The sequence below is a fragment of the Stegodyphus dumicola genome, chromosome 3 (genome assembly GCF_044657685.1).
Source record: "Stegodyphus dumicola isolate Sdum_Otavi_A_Nest chromosome 3, ASM4465768v1".
Classification (NCBI taxonomy): Eukaryota; Metazoa; Arthropoda; class Arachnida; order Araneae; family Eresidae; genus Stegodyphus; species Stegodyphus dumicola.
In genome coordinates, this window is record NC_140770.1 from 235,936,937 (window position 1) to 235,964,313 (window position 27,377).

General features: G+C 31.3%; 1 protein-coding gene across 3 annotated transcripts in view; it reads left to right on the forward strand.

The window, feature by feature from the left end:
• The window catches only part of LOC118192530 (uncharacterized), a 153,392-nt gene that overhangs the window by 101,358 nt on the left and 24,657 nt on the right, over positions 1–27,377 (forward strand). The window contains exon 1 of one of the 3 annotated variants that reach the window (XM_035363526.2): positions 9,411–9,566. The exons of the other annotated variants lie outside the window; for them this stretch is intronic. Coding sequence (XP_035219417.1) covers positions 9,527–9,566 — 40 coding nt within the window. The 5' untranslated portion in view covers positions 9,411–9,526. Of the gene's footprint in view, positions 1–9,410; positions 9,567–27,377 lie in introns of those variants that run through there. 3 annotated transcript variants of the gene reach the window in all.

The following is a 27,377-nucleotide window of genomic DNA, read 5'->3' on the forward strand; positions in this document are numbered from 1 at the left end:
TTAGCTAAAGGATACGAGGCAGTACCTAAATTTGATACAATAGGGCGGAAAGGAATACCACTTTTATGAATTTTGGGAAGAGCATATAATCTGGCACAATTCGCAACAGATGGGATAAGCGATTGTTTTAAGTTGCTTGAAATGATTTGCGAAGATTTGATCGCAGTTTTTATTTTGGATAAGTCCGAAGGTGAAGGATCTTTAGGGATCGGATTATATGGTCCTTCGTTTAAGAGTTTAGTGACACCATCGATGTAAGTGTTCTTATCCATGACGACTATCTGGCCACCATTTGTCGGCCTTTGAAATGATAATATCCGGGTTAGAATGAATTTCGCGCATTGTAGCTCTTTCTCTCGCAGTTAGATTTGGTTTCAAAGGTTTGTTATTGAATTTCACATTATGAGCGATAAGATGCCTAATCATTTCTTTCTGTGAATCTGAAACTTTACTGAACTTGAAAGCTTTTTCGATAGGAGCCAAAATCTTTGGAATCGAGGGTTTACAGGTTTGTGAGAAATTAAAATTATATTTTAGAATTCTCTCTTGTTCTTCTGAAAGACTAACATTAGAAATATTAACTATTGGCTTGATGAACATCAAGGGGTCTAATATTTGGTGGCAACAATTTAACAAGTGTTTTGCTGTTTATAGTGAATCAAAGCAAAATATCAAAACGAAATTAATAGCCCTACTGGGCAAATTGCCCCTTTGGGCTAAAAACTCCTAATGACTCTATAACCCTTGATGCTAACTAAATATTTGAAAAATTTTTATGCGACTTACGTATCTGTTATCTTTCAGTTAAACAGGTAAATAAGTCAGTCAAAATTCTGCAAAACGTGAGGCATTCTTCAGCAACTTTTATCTTGAGGGAGAGCATCAAGTCGTTTTCTTCCGAATCATCAAGCATTTTCATTTGAAATCAATTCCAAAATTAAATCTATCGATTACTAAGTAAAATTTTCTCGTATGCAATATCTTCTTTTTATTTAAGGAAGGCAACATCGCCTTGCACATAACATAGATATCTAGAAACGTTATTTATTGTATCGGTTATTTTAAAGCTAAGAAGGCAGCACACATATGAATGATATTTATTTAAAAAAGGACTTAAGGGTCACTTTTAAAGTAGGTGCTGAACTTTTAAAGTGAAAGAAAATGTTTCCAGTTCTTTGAGATGTTGAGCATTATGCTACTTTTACCCTCAATGTAGCAAGTCGTTGTTAGAGATTTGCATGCATTAAAATTATCCTTATCAGTCACGATAAACTAATCAGACCCCTTTCATAACTATCTTAAAGCCACGTGCTTCGTTTTCTTTGGATGCTATTTGCATACAAATGACGTCTTAAACGGCAATTCCTTTCAAACGGATCAGAGTTGTTTTTTTTTTTTTTTTTTTTTTTTTTTTTAAGGGGAAAAAGTGTACCTTTGATCTCGAAATGCGTCCTATATATTTGAGCAGTTTATTTTTCTCTCTCCCACCACTAACTGTTTTGTAGTATCTTAGAAGCAGTGATGCGTACGATGAAACCGTACCGTTTAACTTCTAATCCGTACAATTTGTTTGCCGATATCTTAGCCGCCATTTCTTTCCCTCGAATTTCACTCCACATCCGGAAAAAAAAAAAAAAAAAAAAAAAAAAAAAAAAAAGTTGTTTTACATCAACGTACTTCAGCTTAGAGGAAGGTCTATTTCTAATTAGAAGAACGTTAAGCGGAAAAATTACTTTCTTGGAAATATGAATAAAGTTTAGAGATTTGTAGGCCGAATTTTATGCTATAACAAGATATTCTACAACCAACTTTACTTGCACAACGTATTTAAAATTTAAGGTCATTGAAAATGAATGTCCGGATTGCAAAAACTTTTCTCTCAAAGGCTGTTGATATTTAAAACGCTAACGAATATTCGAAATTTTCGGATTATCTTAGCAGATTTCTGCGTTTATTCCATCCGCTTTGGAGCACTTGCTAAATCTCCGATGAACTCTGCAGTTACATTTGAAATGGCTGCTATAGCTACAAGGTATTTTCTCCCTTCTTCCAAAGTGATTTTCTGGTGTAACATTAGCGCCTTCCGCACGTATTTGAGAAGTCCAGGTCCGAGTCTCGGAAAGAGCATTGCTCATTTTTAATGTCTCCTGCTTCAAAACAACCTAATGAGTCTACAGTGGCGCCCGAACTAAAGGTAGTGGACAATAATTCGTCACTACTACGATTCGACGATTGGGTCTCCAGATCCCCACTCTTCCTTTAAAAGGGTGAGTATATAAAGTATTTCCTCCCTTCTTATAGCATGCCTACGTGGTGTAACAGTAGCATACTCGGGGCGTATTCCAGAGGTCCAGGTTCGAGTCCCGGGAAGGGTATTGCTCATTTTTCCTGTCTGCTGCTTCCAAACAACCTAATGACTTTACACAGTCTTTATTATAAATTCTTACATTTTTAAAAAGATTACGAAATATTTTTAGTTAATTCCTGCAAAATTAATAGCAACATACTCTGAAATTACTTTTTAGTTGATACGTAATCGGTAGAGCAGAGCTAAGTTTGCTCTTCAACACTTCAGAATATTTCGTTTAGACGTTTGCTGAATATCCGAGAAAACATACAACAGAATAAGAATTTAAGCTAAAAATATATCATATCAGCTTATATAATATGCTTGTAACGTTCCTCTCTCTCTCTTTTTAAAGTTCATTTCAATCGGAATTCATCTGAATAGCTGCATAGTTTTCAGAAGTTAATAATGAAGCACTTTTGAGTCTCGAGCTAGTATTTTCTGTTTTGAAATAACTGGGACTGGAAGGCATGATGAATTCAGCTACTTGTAGTGCAGTTTTCAGTTCAGAGAATACACACGAGTGAAATACTTTATACGTATTGATATATAAAAATTATATATAAAATAATTTTTATATATCAATATGTGAGCAATATGTTTGATGGGGGAAGTAAATTCGTCAAACATATTGCTCACATATTGCTCACATATTGGTGCAGTAAATTAATACAGATACTCTTGTCGGTAATTTATTTTCGTGTACATATTTATCCCCTTGGAATTGCCGCCAGAGCGGTCCACACACTACCGCCTATGAGGAACGTTACTGAACAGCCAATTTATTTTCGTATGTACATATTAGATAACTAAAATAAAAATGGTTGTAATTTGTAATATTTATAAAAAATATAAAATCCTTCCTATGCAGTTTTTGGCAAGAAATTTAATTATATAATTTCAAGGACTTCTATAAATTTAAGAAATTTAAAAATTACCTTAATTATTTAATTTTTTGAATTAAGGATAAAATTATCCAATAATATTTAGTTTTCAGCAATCAAAGTATAAATTTTGAAATATATAATGCATCATTTAGAATAGCATAATGTTTGTAATGAGTATGCAATATTTTTACAAAGCTCAGAATTGCACTATACGCTCGACAAATTATAATACATATTAAAAAAATTGTTAAATAATTTTGTACTTTAAAAAATCACGGTTTCTTTGAATAGTCGTTAATTCACTTGTTTATATACATCTAAATTAGCATTTTAAGCAGATATTATAAAGGTTATCATTTCAATTTTAATAGAATTTTCCTCAACTTCAATTATTAATAAATTTTAAAAGCTAGTATGAAAGAAAAACTATTGATATAAAAGGACAGTAAATTAATCTTTTAACAGCATCTGTTACTGCGGTCGTTGTAATGTTGGTAAACTATTCAAAAATAACTTAACCTGAAAATAAATTTTTAATAGCTATACATTAAAGGAAAAAAAAAAAGAAAAAATTTTCCCCTTTTAGAATAACACGCGCCAAATAATTTGCTATAGAGAAAGCTTTTTTTTTTTTTTTTTTTTCCAATGGCAGATTGTTAACAATTATAAATATAACTCAATCCATTAATTCATACAAGGCCGGATGTGGTGGTCTCTTTACTATGGAGGCATGTAATAGGTGGGTCACCATCGTCTTTCCTATGAAGGGACGGACAGTTACAACCATGCCTACTCCGGGATTAGAACCCAGGCCCTTTGACATCGCAGTCAGCTTCCCTGAACACCATACCGACTGGGCGGCTGCTGTAGAAATATTGTCTGTTCGAAAACAGTAAATTAAATTAGTTGTTCATGCCGCTTATAGCAGTACTTTTGTTTCTAACCTTACCTACAAAGTATTACCAAAAATACTTTTTAGCGAATCCTTCTATTTCATTACTTGTTTACTAAAATCACTAACCTAGGAAATATTTTTCTTATCTTTAGAAAGTTCATAATTAGAAATAATATAATAATTAATAATAATAATATATTAATAATAACATAATAATTATAATAATATAATAATAATAATTAATCTCACAATTGGTAAAAATGAGCTGATAAGGGAAGTAGGTAGTATTAAGTTGTCTCATTATAGCCTTCTGAGGTAAACTGTTTGGTGCATGTTGTCCTACAACTGAAAAGATTAAAGAAAGCGAAATTTATTGATATGAAGAGCATTTTGAAGAAAAATTTTATTAGTTATGAACAATTGATGAAATATCAACAAATATGGGTCTTAAAACTGTTTTTCACCTTATTAGGCTATTTCAAGGACCTTTATAAACTCTTATCGATAGATATAAAATTTCCCATTTTTTTAAAATGATTTTCAAATTCTAATACAAATGAAAACAGAATCAAGCGCACCTATAAGACAGGAAAGAGAAAATAGCAACAAAATTAGAAATTAAAATCTATGGATGTAAAAACTACATTTTACACTGTGTGCACTGAATTGTAACCTACATAAGCAAAATGTTCTATCTCATGCCATTTTACATTTTTCTAGTAGAAATTAATAACCTGGAGTAGGGAAAAAGCTTCAGATAGCAGTTTCAAGAAATTTCTCGAAAACGTTCTCAAAACTTTATTGTTAAATAAGAAATTTTTGCGATATCACTGACTCATATTAAAGCACCATGATTCTCAGAAAAATGAATTTATAAAGAGATTTTTTTTTTTTTTTTTTTTTTTTTGTTTATGTAAAATAATGGAAATGTAAGCAAATTAATTAGAAAAATTTTCCATTCGAAAGCATTCTGCCCTAAGGTAGCCTTCTAAATTATCATCTCGTTAATTTTAAAGACATTTTTGACAGATTTTCTAAACAACTGTTTTAAAAAGAGACGGAAAAAGAAAAATTAGGCAAGTCGTACAAGCAGCACCGTTCTACTCCTTTGAGTTTAACTGTTAGGGCAAAATAAGTAAGAACAATTTACACTGTTGTTTCTAGGATAGAAGCTCTCTCGAGTGAAAAAAAAAAAAAAAAAAAAAAATCTGAAATGTTTCAGATTTTAAATTACGACCAAAGGGGCGTTTTTTTAACATTTTGTGTGTTACCTTTCTTTATTAAATATCATGTTCCTCGCACTTAAACCATAAGATCCAGTGCAACAGCAATATCGCAAAATAGTTTTAAAACGAGCATATCTTTAGAATTTCCGATACAGAGACTCACGCGCTGGAGATATAAATGTTTTTTCTGCACAACGTTGCCATTGATCGCTTTTAAATAGTTGAGTTTGTTACTCAAAAATTCGTTAAAGTTTTACAAAATATGAAATCGATAATAAAACAAATTCCATTATATTGCATTTTTGTGAATGAAGCATTTTCGCTGTTTAAACGAAAGACAGAAAATTTCGAAATTAACGATTTGTGTTTAAGGGCATCGCTCCCCCAACATAAATATATACACACAGATTGTCCGAAATGCGCCAGTTACTGACTTTTTATTACTATGTTTTGCAAGTTCTTGGCGTAGTCATTGATTTAAAAAAAAAAAAAAAAAAAAAAAAAAAAAAAAAAAAAATCACTTAACACCACAATATTTTACAAAAAACACCACAATATTTTACAAAATGTAATTTATTTGCTAGACATTTTTCACAAGCGTTTGGATATGGTTAGCCTCCCTTGGCAACGGAAGATTTGGTTTATTTAATTATGGGAAAGCACTCGAGGATTATGTGCTTAATGTGATGGATGCCTTCGTAGAGAAACTTCGAAGGGAAACTGGCTCGTATATACATTACACATGGGGACAACGACAAAGACGCTCATGAAGCCAGTCCGTTCGCCAGGATACGAACCTCGGGCCGAACTACCAGTGTTCAGCGATTTTATCGCTGGGCCATTGGTGGTCCCCCTGACAACGAACATGCTGCTTTCTATTATTCTTAATTTAATCACATTAAACATTTCATAATTTTTTTGCATTTTATAATTTTCCCTATAAACTGCGTAATAATAAATTACAATAAGAGTAATCATTGTCCTTTAATAAAAAACCAAAAATTATAAATAAATTTGTATCAAAATCGATAACTTATAAAAACATCATATATTCAAATGTAATGTATATTGTTTGAATTATTTTATACATTCAAGAATAAAATATTTTAAGGTATCTGCCTACTTTAAAAAAACGATTTCGGCGAAAAAATTCGACTTTTTTTTTTAATTGCCCAATTTGAAAGGTCAGATTTGTAGGATTCCGAAAATGGTTCATTTTTACGTTTGTGATAATTAGAAGAGAAGATATAGCTAATTAACTGCACTGGAAGTGAAAGCAGAAAGACCGGAAGTACCATTTAAAAGGCTCAACTTAAAGGTAAACAATGTTGTTATCCGTGTTTTTTTTAACCTGTTTGTGTGTAAAAAATTGTGCTAAAACATTTCATTTTAATTCTGGGTACTTTTTTTTGTTTCTGGCAATAATTATTTGCGTTAATTTTTTTGAACTGGGACTGGCAACATTGCGGTTTTTTGAACTGGATCTGGCAACATTGCAATTAGGTATAAAGACTATGTTGCTGGGTGCATATATAGCAGTTTTAGTTTTTAATTCAGGGTATCTTGGATTACTTCCTGTGTTTGAACATTTAGGCATATCAATTGAACAAGAAATGATTAAAAATTACTTTGGAATTGATAATGAAGGAATAAAGAACTCGAAACGTCATTCGTCGCTCATTTCGAAAATAGCCAGAAAAAAATTAAAATCAAATAGGAAATCAAAATTAGTTAAGAATAAAGATATGGAGGGTGTGATGTACAAATGTGGAGAATTTTAAGTGTGTAAATACAATAGAACAGTTTTTCTGTTGATGTGAAATCTTTAAATGCGTTTTCTGGAAAACTAATTTTTCTAGTGTTTTTACATACAAGAAATGTAATTACTCAAAATGTTCTAAAGGTATCTCTAAAAAAAGTTCACTAAAGTATTTTCTATATTATTTACTAGGTTTTAAGCTACAATCTAAGTTATATTTATTAATTCGATTGTTTTATAAGTGTTTCTATATAAAACGATAAGCAATATTTTACAAAAAAACTGTGTTTTTTCATGTAATTACACATATTTTAGTAAATTTTAGAAATATCATAAACATTTTAGTTCATAACACATACGAGTGTTGTAGTAGTATACAGTATAAATAAAATTGAAATATATGCTGTGGGAAAAAATATACGACATTTAACGTAAGTGTTAAATTCTCCTAAAAATCTGCATAAAATTGCATATATTTCAAAAATTTATGAAAATATTCCTAAAAATTTACCTATTTTCATGATTTGATATCATATTTTGACAAAATAAATATATATTTCATCAAAATTCTATGTTTTAAAAAAAAAAGTGCTCCGAACGTAGGCAGATACCTTAAATAATTATCTGAGTTTAAGCTCAAAATATGGTTTGGAACTGTTCTTTTCTGGAATTGTTTTCTAAGGAGAAAAGGAAATAAAATATATCGAAATCACAAAAAGGGGGCTGTTAGTTGTTAATAAGAAGAGCATGTCATAGTGCAAAATTTAAAATTAGGCGGAAAATTTAAAATTAGGCGGAAAAGCAATCGGGCACAGATTGGCGTAACGCCAATGTAATCGTTTTTTTTTTTTTTTTTTTTTTTTTTTTCTTTTTTTTTTGCCTAATTTTAAACAGTATTTGCTTTTTAATTTTTTACTAAGAGGTTATTTTAATCTAATTTTTTATTTATGAATTATCTTAGCACATGTTATATCCACGTTAAGCTTTGACAAAACTTTTAACAATCCGAACCACTTCTGCTCCTCTACGCAAGATTCTAACGAACCTACGTTTTTAAGCTTACACGCTTACTATTTTAAATTTGCATAGACAGCTTTGCATTAAAAAGAAACTTTTGGTAAGTCTTTCGATCTTTCCAAATGAGACCACTGCACAGGTTTCTGCACAGATGAGTTTGACTCCTGTGTTTTTTTGTTAGGTGTTCATGTTTCGTCTCTCTTGCCAGTGTTGATTATTATATATATGTGTAATGTGATTTTTGCAACTGATATGTCTGTATTTAAAATTTCAAATAAATTTAGAGAAACTATTGTGCAATTATGGGTGGTTCACTTGCGTTTGGAACCAAAGAAGAGAGGAGATACTAGGAAAGTATTAATAGTGTAAAATTAAAATGCCTGTAGATATTAATTTATTAACTATATGTGAATAATTTTATATAATTTTTGTAAAAGCAATTACTTACTGACAATCGCTATATCGAATTTGTTTTATCATTAACCCTTCCTCCAATAAGAAACCCGAAAATAAAACCTCGCATGCACCACACGGATTTCGTCATATACAAAGATGTCCATGCAAACGAAGAATCAAGAAATAAGCAACATGGCTATTTCTTTTCTTCGAAATCCCAACTCTTGCAGGCAGCACCTTGATTTTAACTTGATACATTTAGCGGTTGAATATCTGTGGAGGACAGCGTATTCGCTCGATGCGCATCAACATCCTCTTTAAATAACCCATTTTTCAGCAAAGTGAGAGCAGAACCCCAAACGCCAATCATTATTCCCACCGATTGAATTCCAGTCGCCTATGGCGCGTGAGAGCCCTGAAGCTGAATCCTCCTGGCACAGAGCTTCCAACGAATGATCAGTCACAAGAAACGACGAGGAATCGAACCAGACCATTATTACCTCTCCAAGACGTGACTCCCTTATTAACATCCCAAAACATTTCTTTTTGTTTCTCAAAAGAGTAATAAACAAATAAAAAGAAAGCAGAATTTTGTCGCAAACCAGGAAATGCTCGGAGAGCATGGCAGCGTATCAGTGCCATATAAACTTTCTGTTCCTTATCATCTTAAACTCTGGCTAACCAAAAAGCAATGAACCTGTTCGAATGCCGTCCGAATGCGATGTTTTGGCGATTATGAGGTTTTCCCTGTAACTGTAACGCTTTTCTGGTAAAAGGGTACTGCCCCGGCACGCGCACAAGCTCATGTCGAATAAAGCTTTTTATTTTTTTATATTTTTCCTTCTGCCATTCAAATTTTGCAAACAGATTCCTGTCCACTTAGCGGAATTGCTGTTTGAAAGATCAGCTGACGGGAGGCGGTGTTGAGATGTTTTTTCACTGTACAACAATTCTGCTTATTTATTTTCTAAAAGATTAAGGTGGATCACAAGTGAGAGAATGTTTAAATTGGTAGACCCCTTGTCAGACATGATCATGGGTAAGTGTCATTAGATGATTATTATCGGCTTGTTCACAACATGAAATGAATAATCGAAAAACGTACCAGATGCTATTGTCAATTCTTTACCGAAGAAGATGACCTAAATGCATGGCTGATTTTTAAATCATCCTTTCTACGTTTTATTAGTTTAATATATTCACTCTCAAGCGAAATCGGTTTACGTCTGAAGTAATTTAAACTTACTATACAGTGTTATTTAAATAAGCAATGAAAATTGATTTAGTGCTTTTATCGAAACATATACATCGATCAAGAGAAATTATATGCCTCGAAAAGAGATTAAAAATTTACTTTAAAATTTTAGGCCAATTATTTATTTAAATAATTCGCACATTTTTCTGTTCTTTTATCCACTGCGTGTAAAAAAAAGTTGTTATGAACAATTATGCTAGAGAAATATTAAACGATAATTTAGCTTAGTAACATCAAGCCTAATATTACAAATAATAAAAATGCTTTTTAAGTGTAAGACCTTAAGAAATGTCTTAACATTTCATTTATATAATAAGCTCTACGATTACAGTGCTTTAGCTTTTACGGCTACTGATATAACTTTTCTACTTGGATTCATAATCAGATATTTTTTAACCCTAATTTTCAAAAATTTAGTTTTCGGAATCAGTTTCAGTCGCAGTCATGATATTCATTAGTGAATTATCTTTTATATTAGTTCGACACATATTTAGATTTTCCTTCAGAGTATTGGCTCTGAATCATAATATTCTTAAAAAGAGAAAAATATTATGAAATATAATTTTAATACAATTATTCTTTTAATATATTTATTACCTTTTTCACGTTAAGTATGAAATTTCCATTGAAACCTGGGAAATATGTTTTGCCTAATGCAATGTACTGAAACACTTTTTTCTATAAAATTATTTGTTTTATTACAGTATTCCTTTTCATTTATTCTACATGGTATTATGAAAAATTTTATTAAATAAATGTATTAACGTTAAAGAAATGATCTAGCTCATAATATTCTGTCATACTAAAATGAACGTCTACTATAAATTGTTGCTAATCCAAGCAGCGTAAGATTTCTTTTTTTATATCAGTTTTATTAAATGTATTATTTTGTTTTAAATAAAGCTAAGAAATACCTGTTCGAGTTTCTGTCAGTAAAGTTCTGCATTTGCACTATAGATTCTTTACAGGTACTATTTAATTTACATATTATACGTATATTTAAGTAAATTTACAAAACAAATTTTGGACTTTTGTCAGGCTGACAAGCCTGAGAGTCTAATACTATCAGTCTGTAACCCTTTTCAGATGTTACGAATTTTAAGAAATATCAAACTAAATATTTTAGCCCAAACGGGAGATAGCCCAGAAGGGCTATTAGTCTCTAAACGGCGTTTCGCGTCCAGTCACTGTAAACGGCTGTATCACTTTTCAAATTGTTGCCACCAAATATTTTCACTCTTTATTATATTTAAAGAAATTAAGTAATGGAGAATCTGCATGAATGTATGTATGTTTCTGGCATTGTGAAAAAACAAGACACCTAGAACCATCAAACTTTGAATAACGTAGGTTTCTACCCGAATATGGGCATCTGGAAGCCCAAATTTGAAACTTGTTTTATTACCTATTTCATATTTTGTAAAAGTGTAACGAATTTTTTATTAACAGACGCAACGTTTTCAAAGCAAGCAATGGCTACACTGTACGGGAAAAAAAAATTATCTCCTTGCACGAGACTGTCTATCGAAAATTCTAAAGTTATGCTGTTTTTAAATATTTTTAGTCCAAATGTTCTCGAAACGTGTAAATAAAAAATAACGATCCTTTTGGGGTAATATAAAATCTGAAAGCTTTCAGGCTATTATTATTTTATTTTACCTTTCTATTCGACACACAGAGAAATTCAGTTTTCGTTAATCAAATAACAATCTTGATGTAAGAACTGATTTATTAAACATAATAGCATAATTATCTCTTCGTATAAATATTTTAGATAAATTATAAAATCTGTATGTAATACTTAATATTAATATTTTCTTTTTCTAGAATTAATTGTTTCACATCATATATTACTACTTTAAACTACTTTCTGCAATAAGAAATTCAGAATTCTTTTTGGAATAAATATATCTTACCTCTAATAATGACTGAAAAGATACTTTTTCCTTATTTTTATTCATAGCTCTGCAAATTATTTTAAAAAGTAACCGAATTTGCGTGCTTGAATCGGATGCTCGGTTGAGCTCGTGACTACTCGGAAACTCTCTCACAACTTTCTATTACTCACTAATGCCCATATCGTTATCCATCCCACATTTTGTGCTGAAATGTGATACATAAAATTCTCTCGTTTTTCCGCTATTTTATTCCACCATGGATTTTGCGTGACTTTCACATAACCCTCCACTGCATTTGTCGGTGTTCTGTTACAAATCGGCTATATCACGCTCTTTGTGGAAATATCATAATGAAAATGGCACTTGAGTCTTCACCTGAAAAATGAATATTTTTTTTAAAGTTTTGTTTTAAAATAATAATGAAATTGCACCATTTTTAATCTTATTTATTTATTCTTTTTGTTCTTAAACAGGCCATATTTAAATTCTATTTCATGATGTTTTCTGCAATTCTTTGTATGTATTTGAGAAATAAGACTCTTTTCATAAGCTAATTTAAGTAAATATATTTATACGATTTATATTATTATATTATAAATTACATAACTTTTACAATATGAATTGATTGTAAAATATTTTTTATGCACTAGTACCTAGAATGACTGACTGTGAGATTTTTGTTCTATTTGCATCATAACCATAAACGTATTTTCTATTTCAACTTAAATACCGCATTCAAGATTGAGTGCAGCTGAATTGCAGAATATTGATAATGATAATAAAATAAATTATAATTTACTGTATTACCACCTTAACATTCAACATTCAACGAAAAGACGCAGAGAAATTTTACATCAAGAAAGTAGGAATAATGAATTTTTTATTAACAGACGCAACGTTTTCAAAGCAAGCAATGGCTACACTGTACGGGAAAAAAAAATTATCTCCTTGCACGAGACTGTCTATCGAAAATTCTAAAGTTATGCTGTTTTTAAATATTTTTAGTCCAAATGTTCTCGAAACGTGTAAATAAAAAATAACGATCCTTTTGGGGTAATATAAAATCTGAAAGCTTTCAGGCTATTATTATTTTATTTTACCTTTCTATTCGACACACAGAGAAATTCAGTTTTCGTTAATCAAATAACAATCTTGATGTAAGAACTGATTTATTAAACATAATAGCATAATTATCTCTTCGTATAAATATTTTAGATAAATTATAAAATCTGTATGTAATACTTAATATTAATATTTTCTTTTTCTAGAATTAATTGTTTCACATCATATATTACTACTTTAAACTACTTTCTGCAATAAGAAATTCAGAATTCTTTTTGGAATAAATATATCTTACCTCTAATAATGACTGAAAAGATACTTTTTCCTTATTTTTATTCATAGCTCTGCAAATTATTTTAAAAAGTAACCGAATTTGCGTGCTTGAATCGGATGCTCGGTTGAGCTCGTGACTACTCGGAAACTCTCTCACAACTTTCTATTACTCACTAATGCCCATATCGTTATCCATCCCACATTTTGTGCTGAAATGTGATACATAAAATTCTCTCGTTTTTCCGCTATTTTATTCCACCATGGATTTTGCGTGACTTTCACATAACCCTCCACTGCATTTGTCGGTGTTCTGTTACAAATCGGCTATATCACGCTCTTTGTGGAAATATCATAATGAAAATGGCACTTGAGTCTTCACCTGAAAAATGAATATTTTTTTTAAAGTTTTGTTTTAAAATAATAATGAAATTGCACCATTTTTAATCTTATTTATTTATTCTTTTTGTTCTTAAACAGGCCATATTTAAATTCTATTTCATGATGTTTTCTGCAATTCTTTGTATGTATTTGAGAAATAAGACTCTTTTCATAAGCTAATTTAAGTAAATATATTTATACGATTTATATTATTATATTATAAATTACATAACTTTTACAATATGAATTGATTGTAAAATATTTTTTATGCACTAGTACCTAGAATGACTGACTGTGAGATTTTTGTTCTATTTGCATCATAACCATAAACGTATTTTCTATTTCAACTTAAATACCGCATTCAAGATTGAGTGCAGCTGAATTGCAGAATATTGATAATGATAATAAAATAAATTATAATTTACTGTATTACCACCTTAACATTCAACATTCAACGAAAAGACGCAGAGAAATTTTACATCAAGAAAGTAGGAATAATGAAGGAGACAGAATATATTTAAAGTTCATATAATTTTATGTGCATAAGATAAGAACTATAAATTAATTTACAGACAAGAAAATGAATCAAATGCAGTGTTTCCAAAAACTAGAAATGTGAATCACAGTAATTTTATGCTGTTTTATGGTGGTTTCTTAACCTATTAAAACAATAATAATAACATGGGAGATATTATGATACACAGTATCTTTGTTCTTATAACTGTACTTATTATAAATTAATCATAATCTCAGTAAAATTTAAATAAACAAAATGTGAGGAAATTGAACTTTGGCATGAAATTAGTTTTCTTCTAAATATTTTTAAACTGTTATGTTATTATTATAAAACTGCCGGTTTTTTTTTTTTTTTTTTTTTTTTTTTTTTTTAACCCCAGGAAGAAATTTCGTTTAGCTTGAAATAAAATTAATACAGTATTTTAATATTTTTAGGTCAGCTTACGTATCTAAACCTCAGTCATTATAACGAGTATATTTTATAAGGTAGGGCCATGCGGTATAATATAAATAGTCGTCGTCAAGCGATATTTAAACCTCTTTGACCCTCGCTAGACAGGTGCAACCCGACCCCACTGATTACTAGCATTGTCTGCCTTCCAGGATCCCTCCTCCAATTTTATACCCCAATATTAGCATGCCCATCACGTAAGGGTCGTCTAATTTGTCACCTATGGCTCCCGTGCTTCTGACAGGCACTCTACTGAAAAATAATTAAGCGAAAAGCCTACCGAAGGCCTTGCCGCTGTCAGCCGTAAAATGCAGGAAATCCAGAAACTATTTTTAAGTAGTAATTTCGGTCTATTATTTCTATTGGATTCTCCTTCGGCAGGTGGCGCTTCATATTAGACGAAGATTGAAAGTTTCTTCCCCTCCCAATTTCTGACTCTACAGGTTCTAGTTCGATAAATCTTTAATCCGGATAATGATGAGAGATTTGGGTTTGAATGGGAAGCACATGTTTTGTTAAGTAATTTCTTAACGACTAGTTTCTCCTGAGAGATTGATCTTAATGATCCAAGATGGAATACAAATACGCATATTTATTCGTGTTATTCCATTGTATTCAATCATTAATCGAGTTGCAGATCCGAATAAGTACTTCTCTAAGATAGCGTCTTCTTCTCTTAGTTTAAGGTGAATGCTATAGCTGATGTACTCGCTACAAATTTGCAAATTTTGTACATTTTTTTTTTATAGTGTTACAACTGTCCCGTATAGCATCAATTGTAAGAGAAATTCCATTCAAATGCTCACTTTGTTGGACACTAAGAAAATATTTATTGCTTACAAGTATTTATTTCATCATATAACCTTTAAGTTTATGCAAATATAGAATGTCCATCAGGCATTAATAAACACGAGATATTTCTATAGGGATCGCTTTGGCACGTATTTCTCATTAATCAAGATTTCACAACGAAAATGATGCTTTTCTTTAACTAGAGAGAACCTGTGTGACTAGTTGATTGGTTAATTAATAACAGCAAAAAACTCTAATGCTCTGAGCGGAGGAATATATACATAAAGGATTTCTGCTCACCAGCGGCCTAGCGGTAAAGTCGCTGAACACTGGTAGTTCGGTCCGAGATTCGAATCCCACGAGCGAGCTATCTGCATGAGCGTTTTCGTGGTTTATCCAGTGTATGACGTGTACAAGAGCCAGTTTGCCCTGCACGAAGGCATCCCTCCTCTTAGGCAGATAGTCCTCGAGGCTTTGCCGTAATCGCATAAACAAACAAACATAAAGGATTTCTAGTGGAATCTGTCTTCTGTTAATATTACACTTGGAACATTTGAGAAACCTAATTTTTATATACAAATAATTAGTATATATTGTATATATAGCCGACTGCGATACTAAGGCACCCAGGTTCAAATCCTGGAGAAGGCATGGTTGTAATTGTCCATCCGTTCATAGGAGACAAAGATGGCCCACTCATTAGGCGCCTCCATAATGAAGTGACCACCACCTTCTGGCCTTCGTACTGGCCAAGCCGAAGTCAGCTGAGGCCCCACCATTGAAAAAAAAAAAGTATATGTTATCTATGTAATTTATATACAGATTCAATTAAGTTAGTGTTAAATCTAAGATTCTTTAGAACTCTATTAAAAGACAAATTAAGAATTTAATGTTTTATACTTCTGTACACCGATATAGCCTCACTAGAATCACAGAATCTCGTACTTATAAACATACTGGGTATAGCTTATTACCACACGATCTCAAAGTACAAGAGTCACTGAGAAACTCAAAATACAGCTTTCCAATATTGAATGATACTGTACATATTATTTGCAAATCTCAGTTTATGTCACAGATGCAGACAAATGATCTAAACAGTGCTTCCTACTTATAATTCGGTATTGAAAAATCCTTATGTGTGATGATCTCACCAGGCACCTAAGTGAACGATCCCTTTAATTCAAAGAAGCTGCTTCGAAATGGCTATGGTCCAAATTAAATTAAGTCGATCCTGTGCTTATGTTTTCTAAATTTTCAAATTCTTTTTGCCTAATGCATTAGTGAAAATACCTTTTATCCGTTATATTCAAAATTGTAATTTCGATAAATTTCAGAGTGTAATTTGTCATTACTCATTCTGCAGTTGTTAAAATAATTGCTTGAGATATACATGTTCATTAAGATTTGCTCTCGGCTGCATAGAAATAAGGACAAATTTTTTATACAGAAACAAGTTACATTATTTATTGCAATCATGAGATAAATATTTGATATGCGTCAAAATCATGAGACAAAAATTCGACAACAGTTAAAAAATATAAATCCTGCCCATAGTTATACAATTTTAATTTGCAGTTTTCCACTTGACATCTAATGAAACAGATTTACTGATGCATTTACCTGTGATGAAGACTCAATTAAAGAAATTTATTTAACTTGTAAATACAATTTAAATTTCAGAATGCAATTTTGAAATTAGGACCATGCAAATCGAAAACTTCTGCATAAAAAACTGTATTCGTTTTTAATTAAAGTAATTAAAATTCCTAATCTTCTGCGTCTTAGACGCTGCTTCAAAATAACATAATTGATAAAGATCTAAGTATCGAAGTTATAATCACCATTATCCTCAAGATGCCTTACAGCGTGTTCCTGAAAACTGAGAAATATTTTACGGCAAAGAATTGATAAAATCAACAAGAGACAAGAACAAATATTCCACAATGCAAAACACAAATAAAAGTTTTTCCTGCCTTTCGGCGACGGCTTAGCTTTCATTTCTATTACTCGTGTCCTTACACACAAAATTATGATGAATAATGTTGTAAGTTACTATTCCGATGTTTTTTTTTTTTTTTTTTTTTTTTTTTTTTTTTGTCTCATGTACTTGGATTAGTAGGGAAAAAATGATGGGCTTTAAAACACAGTTCCAGGTTCAAACTTCACCCAAAATCCGGAAAACTGCGGCCGCTAGCTCTGGTGCCTCAGTTCCATACAGGATTTCCTGCAGTGGGTCAATGGGAGTGGTACCATTCCGAGCTTTAATAAATTTGCAGCGAAACCTAACACTCAATGATATGTCTTGGTGTGAGCTGGACTTCGAAGCAGTTTTTGCAGTTAATGTATTGTCTTGATTTGTCCCTACGAATTTTCATGTCCTTATACTCGTAGTATAGTGATTTTTCTTAGTCTAGCTATTATGAATGTTATGTTTCTAGGGCAGTCCTACGACAAGTGGCTTCTTAAAAGTATGAGTCAAAAGTCTATATCTGTACTTGCAGTGAGTATGAGGTACATATTGGATTGCTCAAGGTCTCTGTCTTCTTCAGCCAAAGAATCAGCACACTCATTTTCCTCAGTGTTTACTTTGTCAGGAATTGTAGCACACAGGATTTTTCCCCGCTCTGCAACAGCTCTGGTAGGAAATTAATAGCTGAGGGGATGTTAGCCTCTCCATTTCTGATAATATCCAAGGCCGATCAGGAATCTGAAAAGACAACCAAACTCTCCGTGGAGTCCATAGTTTCGCCAGTCAGCCAGGCATAAAGCGAGGGCCTCCCTAATCGCTGGTGAAGTTAGAGTTACCTGTATTCATTTTGTGCATATGTATCATCCGGAAGGAGAAAGAGAATGTCAGCACCTCCTCCATTGAGGGATTTATCAGAGAAACCGATGGGATGGTGTAGGTTCTCCTATCAGAGCTTTTCTATCGTATCAAAGTCTTTTTTTGTCTAAGTGCCTCAGAGTCTTCTTATTTTAAAGCAAATTTCGAAGCCCATTTCAAACATCCATAGGTAGAATAATGGCAGTTCAACTTGACGATGAAAATTCACGTTCCGATTGAAGTTAACATATGCAAATTATGTTAGAAGTATTAACTATTTTCAAATTGTTTTTGGAACTGTAGAAGTTACAAAGCTTCGATATGACCAGAAAAGTGAATTGACAATCTGGTAATTAGAAGAAACTAGGAGAAAAATTAGACAACTTTTGTAGAAATATTATCGAATCAATAAAGTTAATACTATCGAAAAACCATGAAAAAAATACTTAATTACCATTAAACAAATACCATCGAAAGTTTCACAAGCCTCAAGCCCAGAAAACCGAGATCTGGTATTTTATGAATCAAGTTCATTAAGATTTTGGAACTGCTTTCACTGAATTTTACCCAATACGTTTAGTAATGTGCGCGTCTTGAATTTCCACTATGAGTTCAAAGCATTGAAAATTTACTTAACGCAAAACTTTCAAGTGATTTTCTTCACTGAAATTTTGATTTTTAGGATGCGCTGCAACGAACATATTCATGTTCGAAAAGTTTACCAAGGGTATTTTAGATGAGAGTAGATTCATTACCGTTCAGTACTTTTGATTATTGTGAGCTCCAAGATGTATTTATTAACTCTTTCAATCCCGCAAATTATTTAAGAAACTGAAAAACGCGATAATGTATAACAGAATAAATAACAAAAATATTTGCGAATCTCTTCATTACAAAGCGTATACAGAAAAAAATTGCATATGAAAATGAAGCAAAATTTAAGACATGCAACTGCAAAAAGTGAAAGAGAAATTTGAATTAGTTCATAAAAAAATTTATTATTTTAGGCAGAGGGTACACACATGTAGATTACTGCACAATTACGTTTCGTTTATGGTATATAATACTTAAAAATATAAAATTTTTAGAAAAAAAATATTTCCTTTGCAATTTCTTTAAACTAAAGGGTTTGTTTCGTTTCATTCTCTTTGTTACTAAGGGTGCATATGTTTTCTTCTTCCATGGCATTCTATTCGTCCTTATACAATTATTTTATAGTATATTTGGAATCACAGTTGCATTACACAAATAGTCGAAATTTGCATGATACTGTTGACTGGAATGCAATGCGCGTGAGAAGATTGTGCCCCACACGGAAATAATATTACTTAATTTCGAAGCATTTGATAAAAATTACAAACAGATTTCAAATTAAGAATTTGTCAGATAAAAACGGCCAGAAACACTTTCACTTATATGCTCTCATAAATATGAAAATTCATGTTTATTAATAATATAAAACCTGAAAAAGAATACATTTACTCAATAGCTAGAGATAACCGTCGACTATACATCGCAGTTTACGAACTAGAATGATTGCGTTCTTAACTGAAACATGGAAATCACATGCAAGTAACTTTTTAGTGTTACCGTCTACGAAATTATTCCACACGCTGGTAATCAGAGGAAATACATGTAAATTTGGGCTCGATTTAGAGAAATTGGGAGGCCGGTCTGCTCATGATTTTCGATATTCGTTCAATCATAAACACGAGCCAATTTCCTTACAGAATTGTCACCAAGAGAATTTTTATAGGTGGAGAAATTTATTTTCTTAGTAGCTATTACTTAAATCATTAAACAAGAATTATTTTATTCCTTTATTTATTATTAATATACGGTTCATAGTGAACGTAACATCTTGGATCGTTCTAAAATTTTGGAGTACACATTACTATATGAAACATGTTTTGCAACATTGTTGATAAAATTAGTTTACCCAATGTTCCTGAAATTTAAACATATTAAAATTTCAAACGCTCATAAAATTTCCAGCACATATTCGAAAGCTTTGAGAGGAATTATTACCTCTTTTGTCACTATAAACAAGAAAAACAATTTAGTCGCAAAGTTACCCTAATTTAAAGTCTAAACCAAATTCGTAACTTAAAGAAATTATTTTTTCAAATCATAAATTTAAATTTTTAGTTACTAATAACAGTTAAAATTGTTTTTTCGGGACATTTTCACCGGAAAACTAATTTTCAATAAAACTGTAGCAAGAAGTACATGAATTTTAGAATAAGTTTTGAAAAAAGTCGAAAAACCCAGAAATATATTTAAAAAATAGTATAACATTAGTGTAGCTTCAATTAAGTTCTATAAATACGAACACAAGCAAAAGTCAATATCTACTGCATCTATATTTTTATATACTTACATCAACAAAATAATTATTATCTTGTAAATTATTTACTTTCAGAAAGAAAGGTTTATTTAATTACGACAAAGCTTCGAGGGCTATCTGCCTAAGAAGAGGGTTGCCTTCGTGGAGGACTTTCTAACGTATCCACGTTACACATGGGGAAAACCATGAAAACGTCCAGGCAGCCACCCCTTTCGCGGGATTCGAACTTCGTACCGAACTACCAGTGTTCAGCGATTTTACCGCTCTGCCACTGGTGGACCATCAGAAAGAAAGGAAAGTACTGTTTATGGCAATAATATCATGTCAGCAGTTTGTGGTATCTGAGTCGAAACATGTTTTTTACTACTCAAATTTTCACATTTTAATATATGCATCAGGACTGTGAAGTTGTAACTCTGAAGAAAACCCATTAATGTATAACAGAGTAGACAAAATGTGCTTTTCTGGTAGAATGAATGAGAAAAAGTGCGTTTAGGAATCCAAATGAACCCTAATATCTCGCGAATATTCAGATATATTGCTTGATAACATGAGTTAGAATGTAAGCATTTAGTTTTCTTCATTGGAATCCTTCCGTCATCTATACCGATAACCTCTCTGCCTCATAACTTGACTTATGAGAAAAATGAAATTCCATAATCCATGCATGACATGCAAACAAAATTCATAGCTTTGGCATCTCCAGTCGTAAACTGTTAAACGATTGGTTGGTTCAAACAATGAGATACATTTTTTCCATGTCGTTGCATTTTATCTCCCACATTCTTATAATTTTTTTGTTATTCTTATTTCTCAAAGCTTTCGTAGCTCATCGTTACGCAAGTCTGAACTACAAGTACTTTGAATGCTCAATTGAGAAAATATTGGCAATGATTTGAATTTGAGCTTATTTGGTACTTATTTACTGTCCTTCGGTATCATCCCCAAAGACTTACGCAGTTTCGGTTCAAAAGTTTATTTCGTAAGAAACATTAAAATCACTTTTTAACAGTAGTGTAATAAATGAATAAAAGGTATTGAAAAGGAAAAGAATTTATGAAACAAATTAATTCTTAGTTATGAAAATTTACAGTTTTAAATTCATATTGTACAAATTTCAGTGGCATAACTCTAAAACAAATCAAATGAACGAATTTGGATCTGAGAAGGTCAATCCAGAAGAAATATTATGTCTTATGTTTGTAAAATTTATCCTAATTTAGATTTCTTTTTATCCATTTATCTTCCCCCCCCCCTTTTTTTTTTCAAATACCATATGAGAAAATCCGTTATGTAATTTTAAAAATAAGGAACCGTGAATAAAATAATTAGTTACGGTAATTAATATAGAATTTACAATTAAGACTTTTTAAATTTTGCTAACAATTTAGATCTGCCATTTTGTATTTTACAAATTAATTTCACTTTGTAATCCTTTAAATAGCATGATTTATCTAAAACTATTCAAATGACAATTCATGTAGAAAAAATGAAAATTAATGACAGATTTTCTATAGTAACATAGGTAACATAACCTAGCAGGTGAAATTCACGAGAATACATTTGGATCATGATGCGAATGACAATGACAAGAAAATTTTTAAATGACAATGACTAGAAACGACAAATGACAGGAAATTTTTAAAATAGAAAATTTTAAATTTTAAATTATTCAGTTAAGAATTATTTCAGATTCAGTAATGGGGGCGTATCTTTATGAAATCTGCATACAAATTCTATAGAATGTAATATCACTAAGCTATCATTGATCATGGCATAATATACGAGTTTGAAGACTTAACAACTGCAATTAAATTCATAAAGATATTCATTTATAAATGCATGAGAATAATTACCATAATTTTGGACCTAAAAAAGATAAATATTTTTATAACCTATTCGTTTTTAGTCCAAAGGGGCTTTGTCCCTGAAGGACTATTGTTTTCGTTTTGCGATTTTGCGGTGGTTCACTATCAATGTCCGTTTCACTATTCAAACTGTTGCCACCAAATGTTAGAGTCCTGCATTATATTTGAAGAAATTAAATTATAAAGAATCTGCATAAATGTACGTATATTTCTCGCATTGTGATAAAACAGCGGTACGTAGAGCCATCGAATTTTGAATGACGTAATCCTACTGCGAATATGGGCATGTGGAAGCCAAATTTGAAATTTGGAATTTGTTTTATTATCGATTTCGTATTTTGTAAAACTATAAGGAATTTTTGATTAACAAACTCAAGGTTTTCAAAGCGAGCAGTGGCAACGTTGTACAGAAAAAACATTTTTTTATCTCCAACGCGTGAAACTCTGAATCGGAAATTCTAAAGATACGCTTAATTTAAAACTATTTTGCGATATTGTTGTTGAACTGAATTTTATATTTTAAGTGCGAAGAACGTGATATTTAATAATGAAAGTTAGACAAAATGTTAAAAAAACGCCTTTTTGGACGTAATTTAAAATCGAAAAACTTTCAGATTTTCTTTCTTCTTTTTTTACATATTATTTTTACCATTAAGACTCTTCAAAATTAAATATTACAAACATGAAGAGCTAGTTCGAGTATTGTTACCGATGTTCTTTTCCTATTAACATGTTTTCAAGGTGTATTCTGCACGCTGTCTCAGTTATATGTATTTGAATTCAATACACTTCTCCTATTCTCTCTTTAATCCGAGAATCATTATTTTTAAGGACTCTTAAGTTCTGCAAAAGATTTCTAAGCCTTGTTGAATTTTGTTTAATTTTCAGATTTTTCGCTTTGTTCCATCTTCAAGCTGCTACCTAGAACTTAGTGGAACTTCTGGTTAAATAACAACTCATGCTTGGTATTGGATGATTCATATTTATTCTTTCTGCTTATATTCACTTTTATTCTCTCTTCTTTAATTCCGCCCCTCAGGCTGAAGAATGACCACTTCGCTATGCAAGCCGAAGTTTCTAATATTCTTTATTTCCTTGCTAACCCTAACAGAAGTACACCACAGTTAGAACTTCAGCAATTTAGAAAGGGCGAAATTCCACGCGGTCGGAGAAATTCGAGAATATTGTGTTGCACCTGTGGCTTTTTTCAGCTGGTAACATTAAAATAAATTTTATAAAACTGAACATGCTTATGGTTCTAACAAAATTGCACTTTGAAATCTAATTACAAATTCAACAACAGCACAAGAGCAATATTTCAGTTCAACAATAGGAATATTGGAAAGTAATTGGGGAATTTCTACTATTATTCGGTATTAGTTATAATTAAAATGCTCAATAGTATATTAAAAGATATAAAGCAGCCCTTTAGTTTCATAAACAAAAGCAGGGAAAAAAGGCCAGATTACTTAATCCTGAAAATGAGGAGTTTTAAAATTTGGTTATTGTTATTTTGTTCTTATTATGTGCATTAAGCATTTTATTGTTTAAACCACAAATATACTATCACAAATTACGTTCTGCAATTAAAATACTTCTTATTATTAAATCCAGCTTGTAGTCAGTAATGTTACATTTAATCAAAAATTAATTTATTATCTGCTTATTCTAACTATGACGCATGTTGAGAACTTAGCACATACTTTCGTTGGATAAATCTGTTTTTCTATGATTATTGTCTATTCACGAAGAAGAAATAACAGAAAAACTTAACTGTTTTCATTGTATGACATAATAATATTCACACAGAAAGAATATGTAAAATTATAACAGTCGGTTGTTAAAATGTATAATGTAATAGAAAGTATTGTCAAACTAATTTATCCTTTAAAAAGAATTAGCTTGCTTTGTTCCAGTCTAATAAAATATTGTTTCATAATGTCAATGGAAAGCTAATTCGATGTCAGGTAATGTTATGCTTTGATAATGCATTTTAGTTATGTAATAGACATAACTAAAATGCATTATCAAAGCATTGCGTTAATTACAAAACACATTAATTACAAAGCATTATCAACACATTACCTGAGCGCATTGCATCCATTAGTTAAACTTAACGTCCTTCAGTCGGAAACATAAGTAAACGCTTTATTTGTTACTGTGTAATGCAGCTTAACCGTGGTATTCTTTCGCATGAACATGTGATGGCTTTCAGAGCTGAAGCAGATTCACAAAAAATCTCATGTTACAATCCAAAGAAAAATAAGTGTGTGTATTACCAGACGTAAAATTACCGGAGATTGTAATAATGCATTAATACTCAGGTTATCTGATCAAAGAAGCCATTCTGTTCCAAGACAACGAGTAGTCCTTTCTAAATTGAGCTTGCTTGAGCGTCTAGATAGCCTAGATAGCTCTACTAGATAGCTCTACTCGTCTAGATAGCTCTGCTTGAGCGTCTAGATAGCCTCTTTCTATTACTTCTTGGTCCATCTTAAACAGTTTTTGCGTGCTATCAGAATGTTTCGGTATGGTGGTGAAGCTTTTCCTGAGTTTTCAGAATCTACGAAATTACCAAACTGCTGTGCGAATTTCTTTTTTCTTCAAGACTACTGTAAAAATTAGTTTCATGAAGCACAGAGACTTCCCAGAGTCCGCAAATTTAATTTTTATTTAATAATAACAAGTGTTAATTTAACGTCCTTCTAATTTATCTTCGACTGTAAATATGTAAATGGATTTTTTGGAAAGGAAATTTCCTTTTTAAAGCTGTATTGTATGCCTGAAAAATCGAATAAATGCGCTTTAGTAGAAATGGCGGGAACATTTTAAATTTTGCTTCTCTACTTCAGGCTAAAAAGTCCTTTTTAATACCATACTTTTTATTACATCTTCTTTTTACATTCAGTCTAATTATTAATTTTGCGTTAACAGTCTATTAAATTTCATTGCGGCGATTAATCACGTTGAATTTCCTCGGGATCTATTTTTATGTTCGATCTTCAGCTTTAAATATCGATTTTTATCTTGTACTTTTACGACCAGAGCTGAGTAGTTGGCCACCTGCTAGCGCAGACGATTCAGTTTATTCCAAGCTGTAGCTAATTTTTATCGTAAATCAAAATATCGTCTACTTGTCTTTCACTATTAAATCGATTTTGCTTCAAAGCATTTGCCAGCTACCGGCATTATGTAAATTCATCTGACATTAGGCCCTTCCCAAAGCGTAAAATGCACCTTTACAATCTTGTTTAACTTTAACATATCAGATAATCATTATTCTTCGTTATATATTCCAAGAGTATTAAAGTATTATAATATCAAAGTTACATCTTATTTGCAAGTTCTTTTAGTAGTTTTAATTAAGTATCAATTTGCTTTTTATACTTCATTCCTTTCCAGTTTTAAAAGTACATTTTCTCAAATCGTGATCTCCGTAATTGTACTAGAATTTCAGATCAAGTAATTTTTATAATTACGTCTTCTGAAAGGTGAATTCATTAGTTATTTATGCAATAAAATTCAAGAACTGGTTGTTTTCAAATAACACAGTGAGATCAAATAAATTTTTCCTTAAAATGCAGTTCTTCAATCCACTATCCATCACTGAAAGTGCAATAACCCGCTATATATACAGGGTATTTCATCAATTCGGTTATAAACTTTCAGAAGAGATATAGTATACCTGGACAATGTAAAATCACATAGCAATGCATGGTCGGAAACTTGTGTCTGATAGTGGCGACACAAAACACAAGAAAGGATGGACACGAACAGGATAGCTGTTGTTTATAAATACCAGCATTAAAGTTATTTAAATTAATGACATAGATCAGAAGTCAATCCTTGTTAAGTAGAATTCTCTTATTTAGAAAGTAGGCTATAAAAACACACTATTTTACATTTTAAGTAATAATTTTAAAAAATTAACTTCGGGAACTTTTTGATGATGATGCTCCGGGTAAGGAATATGCGGACCAACTTGCAAAAGAAGCAAATCAGAATATCAATGCAACGATTCTAGACATAAAATGGTCATGATTAGGATGACGTCCCTCAAGGCGAAAGACTCGGCGAATTTTTGTCGTAAGTTTTATTTTACAAATGCCAAACATTAGCGCTTAAATTAATGAAGAATTCATTTACTCTAAGAGTTACATAAAAATAAAGAATTTATTTACACAAAGTAGTACTTTTTCAATTCCAGACTGTAGATTGTTCATCAAATGTTAATGTTTCTCTCTTAAACTTTTATGTTCTAAAATTTAACACTATCAAAAGATAAAAGTTTGAAGTATGAGTCTGATTTTATAAAACTTTTAAACTACGAAATAGATACACCATCTGACGTAAAGTAACGTATTTTTGGCCACTAATTATAATCTAGAGAAATGAATTTATTCATTTCCTCAGATTTGTTATTATTATTATTATCTTCATAATCATCATCTGTTCCTTTTTACTTCCTTGTACGAAGTAAAAGAAGTAGTGTAATCGAGAAAAATTTCGAGTATCATATCTCAATGAAAACATCCATTTCAACCACTCTCGAAACATTAAGAGAGATGTTTTTTTTGCCACATTTGTATGTACGGACAGAATAAAGAACTGTCTTTTCCAAAAAGGGATTGTAATATGGATTTAAAAGGAATTCAAAAGAGATTTCTTCTTCACGTCTGTACATACGTACGTATATATGTATCTCGCATAACTCAAGAATGAGTAGCCATAGAACGTTGAAATGTTGTATATAAGACTGCTATAACATGTAGTTGTGGATTTCCCTTTTTCGTTACAATCGGTTGCACCAATCGTATATAAATATATATATATATTCCCACTCTGTTACCTGGCTCAGTGAGCTTAGTTTTTATTCTTATATGTTGGTAAATTGTGCATTTTTGCTTTATAAATGATTGAATTCTGTGATTCTGTGAAGTTAAGTTTTTTATGCCTTTAGGTAATCTGCATGCAATAGTTGTAGAATTATCTACAATTTAAGCGTTTAAGGAGCGCGTTAAGCCGGAAGAATCGCCATTTAATTAAATTGGAAACTCAGTGGAATAGCGAATTATGTCAGTTTAAGCACCTTCAAAGTCTTTTTGCCGAGTGGAACGAAAAGTAAACTTTCAATTTTGTGCACCGAAAAATGCTATTCGGCTCGCTAGCCGAAATGTTTTTGA